Raw genomic sequence first — 8,581 nt, 5'->3', positions numbered from 1 at the left:
TAATGTATGTGCAAGGACGTTTTTATAATATGATTTGTCAAACACTGGACTGGAGTGAGTTTTCCAACATTTCCAAGTTGAGAGATGTATTTGACAGACATAACTGCACAGACGACACCCGTTAGCACAGACGTGAGCTGACAGACAAAGCACATCCTCCCAGCTGTACAGGGGAGGGTGACTAACATGGCCGCCATCCTCCTGCTCAAAATAGGAGTCATTTAGATGCAAGAAGTTAAGACATTTCCTTTGTGCTGGCTAATTGCATTCATTGGGTGTTGGGTTATATATAACAGGAAATATTTATTAGGGTTTTCCTTCCAAAAATTGTTGCATGGCATCAGCTGGTGACAGATACTTTTTGTTTTGTTTTGTTTTTTTTCTGAAAAAAAAAAGAAAAGAAAAAAAAAAAGAGTGCTCTCGTAAACATTCAGAAAAATCGTAAAGGGATACCACTTGACAGCCATCCGGTTATCAGAATCACCTCCTCGCTATGGTAGAGCAGATGTGACAGTTGAGTCTCATTTCACCAAAACCACCACTTCTCAAACCAGAAAAGAGATTTGCACTAGACTTATTTTGGTCTTCTTCTATCAAAAGCAATATAATTCACTCAACACGTTTTCAGACCATAGCATGTGACGGTTGTCGCCCACAGTGGCATTGCTGAGTAAATGGTGATATTAGACACATTTAGATTTCTTTCTTGTCTTCAAAGGTACAGAATCAGTCATCTTTTGAAATGCACATGACATTCACATGTTGTTTTTAGCAGTTTTTTGTTTTGTTTTTTACCCAGCAGCAACCCCACCCCCACCCAAGTATAAGTGTCCAGATTTGAGGGGCATTAAAACTGTTGTTTCCTCCTGTGATTGTTTTGGACAAATCAAGCAGCTCTTACAGATTGAAGTGAGAGACGGGATGTATGAGGGATGGAATCATTTCCCATGAGTCAAAGTGTCGATCGTCTTCATCACACAGCCGACAGCATTATTAAAAAGATGAATACCAAAAGATAAGCCCAGCTCTCCACTGTCATGCACACCTTAAAAACACTTATCTTCTCTGCATATTTGGTCACTTTGAGTGCTTCTCGCTGGGGCGTTACGAGGGGGGAAAAAATGCTTTAAAGTGAAATAACTAAACGCTCCTTAGAGGGAGGGAAAAAAAAAAACCCAAATGCACCTTTTGTCGTACAAACACAGCATCATTGGCCACGTATGTAGAGAATCTGTGTCCACCAAAATGTATCATACTTCATCCTTTTTCAATGAGGTCACTCAGCAGCAGTAACTCTTGACCTTAACGTTGTTATTTTGTTGATGGATAAGTGTAAATTTTTCAATAATTCACAAACGGCAAAACTTCACCATTTTATCTGGATGTAGTAGCTTTCCTGTTTTCACCGCTTCGTGGTGTTGTTGAAAGATGTTGCGGTTTGTCTAAATATGTTGCGTGTTAGAGGAAGCATAAGTATGTGCCTTCTTGTAATCTCCTTGGTGAGCTTGTTATTATTGAGAAGCTGAAGCCAGCCAATTGTGTTTGCACTAAAACCAAATTGCTTTTGTGATGTAGACTATTTAAGCAAGCTTGTTGCGTCACTTTAACCGTACAGTATGCATGAGGGTGAAATTGGTAAGTCTAGGGCTAGAGCTCTCATCTGTTGACCTGTAAACCAGTGCAGCTTAGAGGATCTTGTGAATATATCTTGGCTTAGTTTCGCATTCAGTTTTCAATTCCATCTCTTTACTCATCAAGTTTGTCACAATTTCAACAGTTCAGAAAAAATAAATAAAAAAAATCGAATAAAAATAGGGGGGAAAAAAAGCAAATAACACATACCATTAATACAATACAGCTTTTACTTTCACATGCCACATTTAGAGAGTTACACACCCACAGTAGAGACATTCATTTCTCTGAATCCATGGGAATGCATGAGTATACGAGGTCGCCTCAAGACTATTGGTCAAATTGATTTAGGTTGTTTTTGAAAACTTGTATTTATTACATATTTTGTTTGACATCTAAGAAAGGCCTACATGCTTTGAGTCTTACAAATGCACCTTATTCATGTCAGTCCATGTGGGGAAAAAGAAAAAAAAAAAAAGGCTGGCAATGTAATATCTCTGATTTAGCACCTTACTACACAGCATGTTTTCACTTTATGCCAGTTTAGCTATTCTTCCATATGTATGATTTCGAAAATAAATCTCATATTTTGTGAAATTGTTTCATGGGATGTGCCAAAGTTTGGAGGCGATCTCCCAAGTGTTTATGCTTATCATTTTCTTTTCCTCCTCCTTCAGTTATAGCAATGGTATGTCAAAACTTTCCTATAACAGTGTGTGGAATCAATTTATCTCAGCAAACAGTATCATTACTTGCCATTTTACAATAAGCCCTGTATTTCACATATATTTACCAGTGATGTGTATTTGTTATTATAAAGAAAATAGCCGTAAAAGCTTCATTATGTTACATAATATTGTGACTTTTTTCGAAAAACTGTGAAGACTTATCTTGCATATACTTTATACAGAAGTATTAAGCCTTAATACAAAAGACTAAAAAAAGTGTGGAAGAATAAACTGATTGTTGCTAAGTAAGGATGATTTTTGTAAATGTTACCAGCACTTTTTTTGTAATTTTCACTCTCTGAGGTATTGTACAAGTTCAAGCTGTTTGTGAAGTTTGATTATGAAGGAATAAAAACTAGTACTTTCCTGTACTTCACAGAAAGTTTTGTTGCCGTTTTATTTTTCTGTGCTTTCGTCGGGTGGCTTTCCGTGACTCTTCTCATGAATATCCTGCCTAGAAATCCATTGAGAGAGTAACCTTTTGCCTTTAAAAGTGCAAAGTTTGTGCAACAAAGCTTCCACGCATGACCTTTCACACAACTGCACTGCCAGAAACTCCAAAATGACTACCAATGAATGCATAAAACCACGTAGATAGATAGATAGATAGATAGATAGATAGATAGATAGATAGATAGATAGATAGATAGATAGATAGATAGATAGATAGATAGATAGATAGATAGATAGATAGATAGATAGATAGATAGATAGATAGAATTCTTGGAATAAAAAATAAATAGAATGAAATAAATGAGCTGTATTAACTGTACTGAAACGAGGCCCATAAGTAATATTAGCCTGCTGCTGTGTTCATTCCAATTACAGTTGGAAGTGATGAGATCCTGAACAACAGGCTGGACTGTATCCCAGAATGCACTGGGCAGAAGGCAGGAAACACCCTGGACAAGCTGCCAGTCCATTACAAATCTCACAGTGATTAATAAACAATCACAGTCGCACCTCACTTCACACCTACTGTACAGGCAATTCAATAGTGCATTCCACTTCACTCACAAGTGTTTGGACTGTGGGAGGACGCTGATGCGGCCAGCATGTAAACTCTACACAGAAAAGATTTTCCAGGAACCAAAGTCCTGCTGTGTGGTGTCTGTTTTAACCCCCGAGCTGCTGTGCAGAGCCACACACCGCTGTAATAGGCCATGCATGATTCATTTCCTCTCTCCGATTAACCTGCTGCGTGTGGATCCACCAAACGGAGTCAATATTAACCTCTATTGATACTCAGATGAAGACCGAGTGCTGCAACATTAACCAAGCAGTCACCAATAATTGTACTGTTCGTCCTACAAATAAAAATCATGCTCACTGTCATCACATAAAGATTCAAATAAGAATGTGCTTCTGTAAAATTCATGCATATGTGCTTATAGTGTTCCAATGCAAACCTCCTAATAATATCCACCTTTAACAGTGTCACGAGATTGAGAATAAATTAATATCCTCCAGTGTCAGCCAGGATGAGAACTTATCACAGTCAATTTTTAATCAGATTTTAATATTAGATTCAGTGTTCAGAGTCTGGTTCCGTATAGGTTGTAATCTGGTAAACCCACCAGAGAACAAAAAGGGGACAGGAAGTAGATTAAGAGGATGCTCTACGCTGTATTCAAATTCTGGATTTGGTTTGTATTGAAATATTGGTTTGAAAGATTTATTTGGTGGAATAAATTATCAGCATTTATGAATCCAGAATGAGCTTGTCTGAGGAGAAAAGATGGTCGCTTCACACTGCCACGGCTTTTTATTTCCTCATTATTTATTTTACTCTGGACTGTTACATTTGTCTGAGCTCTCAAGTTTATATATTGGCAAACACACACACACACACACACACACACACACACACACACACACACACACACACACACACACACTCACACACACACACACTGTTGGCACAAATGAAAATAAGGCCAGCCTAATTAACAAAATGACTGGTGTTTTTAAAATCACTCTTTTTCCTTGTTTGCTGAGTTAATCACAGTCTTCGTACCTGATCATCAACTGGGGCCATCCTGACAAGATGGATGCTCTTTGAGTAATGTGCAGCACACAAATCAATGAGGTTTGAGGCAAATTCATTTAAGACACACTGCAAATTGGTCTGAATGATTGTTTAATAAGCCGTCTTTAATACCCAGACAGTGTGCATGCTTATTCAGTGATGCACGAGGTTCCTCCTTCATTTTGTGATAGTGATAAACATCATATTGTAAGGTGTGATATTTCTCACAAGGTGATGAGGGAAAATAGCAAAATTATATTCTACAATGCAGACTACTACAAAACCCAACAACCTACACTGCATCAGCATCTCAAAACTTGAATTAACCAGCAGTACTTCGAGTATCTGAGTGTACTGTGTAGTATTATACTGCACAGGTGTGTATGATAGTTCTGCTTTCACCTTCGTTCACTTGCCACTGTGTCACAGTATCCTGATAAGGAGCTAAATCACATTCAGCTGTCACTCCTCATTGAGCAACTCGAGCACGAGCAGGGAGCTACGGGAACGCGGAAGTGCCGCACTTGTTTGCCGCTGGCGCCCCCTGCTGCCCGCCATCAGTATCTCAGGCTAAATCGAGGATTAAAAGCATGGTGGGCAGGCCACCTTGAGACTTCCGCGTCAGTGTGGGGTCACCCCTAAAATATCTTGCGGAATCTTCACCTTCATCTGACATTAGAGGAAAGTTTTCCAGTGGTGTGTGAGGCAGGAAGGAAGAAAATGTCCTGTGTTTGCCTCGAAGTGAAGGGAGGGCATATTTATCTACAGGACATCAGATAACGTCTACTTTCAGGTGTCTTGGTTGCTAAATGAACCCGCATTAAGTCTGTTCAAGTACTGGTGTGTTAACTGTTGATTTGACTGAAGAACATGTTAATCAGCCACTGGTATCTGTCACACCTTGTAATCATATTTGTAGCAACATGTTTGAAGGTAAGGCAGGACACGCAGCTAAGTTCATTCTGCATGTAGCATCTTTAATAGTGATTGCTGTCAAAGTAGATTTCCATGCATGGCTTATGGAACACAGTAAACTATGTTTTGCAGTTGTTCTGCATTGCAGGGTGTTTACCATTTAAATCTTAAAATCCCACTTTAAATTAAGTTGAAAACTTTAGGGCAACACATTCTGGTTTATGAGCAATATGGTGCACAAGTGTTTAAGCATTGTTCATGTGTCAAATGTACTTTTTTTATTTAAAAAAAAAACAACAGGAAAATGAACCTCTCATGAGCTGATCTACATTTCCCTGCTGTTTGACTGAGCCTGCACTCCTGAAAGCCATCCAGATTTCCTGTGAAACGGATCCTATAAACAAAACCTCAGTGGGGTCTGTAACTTTTATTGCTGCACAATTAACAAACGTGAAACTCATTATCTGCTGCTGACTTTTCCCCAGTCGCCCGTCAAGCCATTTTCAAAGGAGCCAAGTCTCAGGAGTGCTACTCAACAATCCTAGTAGTGACCATGGTCAAACCAGGAAGGCTCAGGAGAGATAAGCGCGAGTAAATATAGCAGCTGGGTGTAATCCACTTCGTGCATTTCATTATCCACCGGGTACTCATCTCATGCACTGACAGTAGAGGAGACAGTTGACATGAATGGTTTAAGTTTGTTCCCCAGAATAGGTTTATTCGACTTGGGACCATACAAACCTAGTGAATGACAGGAGGGTGTAACAGATTTCATTAACAGGAATGACATCGGTAAAGAGGATGTGGAACGTTTAAAATCATAAAGATGCACAACTTACAGCCATCCCCCACAGCTAGGGGTGAGACACTATAGTTTGTTCCCATAAATAAGGCAGAATGTAGAGTCCATAGAAATGGAAAGTTATTACATTTAGCCAAATTGGACAGTGACGTGACAATATGAATTAGATGACTTTCTTCAGCTCATCGTACAACACCAGCACAAAGGCGCCGCCCATGCCTCTGAGCACGTTGGACCAGGCTCCCTTGAAGAAAGCCTTGCCACCCTCATCACGTGCGATCTTGCGCCAGCAGTCAAGGGTTCCGCTGTACATAATGTCAGCTGAGGAAGGAGAAAGGAGACAAAATTAGATGATGTGGGCAGAAATAATAGTATGGAAAATGTTTAATATGCATTTAGTCTATTAGCTGCGTATATGCACACACAAAACAGCAAATAGTCTCACCTCCTTTGCGTCCAGACTGCATCATCATACGTCTACGCACAGTGTCGAAGGGGTATGAGGTCAGACCAGCAACAGCTGTGACGCTCTGTGCAATCATCCAGCTCACCAATATGTGGGTGTTCTTGGGGTCTGGAAGCATACCTGTAAACAGGGGGAAAACATTACAGATCTGGAAGACACAGACTAGTTTCTTCAGAGGTTTGAGCATATGTCAGTGTAAAATCAACGTACCCTTAGCCGTGTCATAGATGCCAAAGTATGCAGCCCTGTAGATGATGATGCCCTGCACAGACACATTGAAGCCCTGGTACAGGCCTCTCAGACCATCAGACCTGAAGATTTTCACCAAGCAGTCTCCCAGACCATTGAACTCCCTCTCAGCTCCAGCCTTTCCCACATCAGCGGCCAGACGGGTACGGGCGAAGTCAAGGGGGTACACGAAACACAGAGATGTGGCTCCGGCGGCGCCGCCAGATGCCAGGTTACCGGCGAAGTACCTCCAGAACTGGGTGCGCTTGTCAACGCCATCAAGGAAGATCTTCTTGTACTTGTCCTTGAAGGCGAAGTTGAGGGCCTGGGTGGGGAAGTATCTGATGACATTGGCAAGGTTACCTCTCCAGAAGGAAAGGAATCCCTGCTCCTTGGGGATACGGACAACACAGTCCATGATACCCTTGTACTGCTTATCTGCGGTGATCTGCTTGCTGGCATGCTGGACCTAGAGTGGAGAAAAAGAAAGAAGAGCTCAGTTTCAAATTAGGAAGTCAATTAACCTTTGAGCAAGTGTCTCCTTGTTGTGACCTTGGCACATTTGAACCTGCAAAGCTGTTGCAAAAACTCTGACCTCGTACAAAATCAATAGAGCTATTAGTGTTTACTAGCAATCAAACGATAATGGCTGCCATCTTAATCTGCTAAAAATTTGTCAGCTGAGGAGAGACAACATCCTCCAAAATCGACATAACATAGTAAGAAGGTCAGTGGTCAACACAGAAGTAGGTGTCTGTAACTGTTTTTGAAATAATGTCGCAATGCAGGTTTAACAGGAGGAGGATGCGAAACTTGTTGACCCGGCTGTGATTGACTGTCCCCGGGCCTTGAAGCAGCCTCGCTTAACGCTAGCTATCGTCAAGCAGTGCATTAGCCACCATACAGATTTCATTGACAATTAAAGCTAAAATATCATCGCCGTAGTATCTTGTTATAACTATGTATGAAACAGTAGAGTTGTAAATAAATCGGATGTGTTGCCGTCTATCTGTACATAATGTCCCAATTTCATTACAAGCGTTTGTCCTTTGTTAGCTATACCGGCTAAGGTTAACGTGGGAAGCTAACATTAGCAGCCAGGCTCGCGTAGGTCATTTCCCATCCCATGATGACCTTAAATCCTTGGATGCATCACTCTTCGAACTTTCATTAATTCTATATTGACACATGGTACTGACTATGCATAACTCTGCGCCGCAGACTGGTGATGACAACCGGCAGAGTTACGTGCTTAACTTTGTACAATGACAGCTTAGCAAGACCGCGCAAGCTAGCCGGCTAGCGTCGTGAGCATTCCGGAAGGCAGGATTTTACCTGAAGGAGAAGCTTCACTCTCTCGATTGGGGCGACGGCTGTTTTGGAGATAGCAGCAGAGATGCCGCCGGCCAAGAAATCCTTGGCGAAGGAAATAGCTGTCTCACTCATGTTGCGATGTTCTTGATGTGCCTTTCAAATAACCAGTACACAGGATTAGCCCCACTGCCCTCTATGGCTGATGGCCTGCACCGACGAAATGGCCGATTGTACAGCCGCGTATGGCATTTATATAACACAATAGATCGCGATACAACACGGGAACTGTAGTTTGAGGGGATTGGCCAACACACTAACGTCACGCAGCTCCCCGCCAATTAGACTGTCTCGGTAATGTTGTCGTCACTTTGCGTAGTTGTATGTTCCTGAGCGAGTACATCCTGATATTACAAAATACATTTTCAGTAACTGAATTTAGACCGAAAACCAAACCAGTTACTGTGTTG

The 8,581-nt window shown here is 41.2% G+C and overlaps 1 protein-coding gene across 1 annotated transcript; it reads right to left on the bottom strand.

Annotated features, from left to right (window-relative positions):
• Positions 1-5,992: 5,992 nt before the first annotated feature.
• Positions 5,993-8,345, bottom strand: LOC139344569 (ADP/ATP translocase 2). Its single transcript, XM_070982855.1, has 4 exons — positions 8,136-8,345; positions 6,783-7,269; positions 6,552-6,692; positions 5,993-6,427 (listed from the first exon to the last, which is right to left on the bottom strand). Exons 1-4 carry the CDS (start codon positions 8,244-8,246, stop codon positions 6,270-6,272), a joined length of 897 nt encoding a protein of 298 aa, XP_070838956.1. The 5' UTR covers positions 8,247-8,345; the 3' UTR covers positions 5,993-6,269.
• Between the last annotated feature and the right edge of the window lie 236 nt (positions 8,346-8,581).

This window comes from Chaetodon trifascialis, chromosome 16 (genome assembly GCF_039877785.1).
Source record: "Chaetodon trifascialis isolate fChaTrf1 chromosome 16, fChaTrf1.hap1, whole genome shotgun sequence".
Taxonomy (NCBI): Eukaryota; Metazoa; Chordata; class Actinopteri; order Chaetodontiformes; family Chaetodontidae; genus Chaetodon; species Chaetodon trifascialis.
The sequence above is the reverse complement of the archived record's forward strand: the minus strand, read 5'-3'. Positions and strand labels throughout refer to the sequence as shown.

Bases quoted from the DNA above. Each gene is read 5' to 3' on its own strand.
- LOC139344569 (XM_070982855.1), bottom strand. From the start codon at position 8,246: ATGAGTGAGACAGCTATTTCCTTCGCCAAGGATTTCTTGGCCGGCGGC. The intron at 7,270-8,135 runs GTAAAATCCTGC...TCTCCACTCTAG, and splicing joins GAGTGAAGCTTCTCCTTCAG to GTCCAGCATGCCAGCAAGCA. The intron at 6,428-6,551 runs GTGAGACTATTT...CTCCTTCCTCAG, and splicing joins GCAGTCTGGACGCAAAGGAG to CTGACATTATGTACAGCGGA.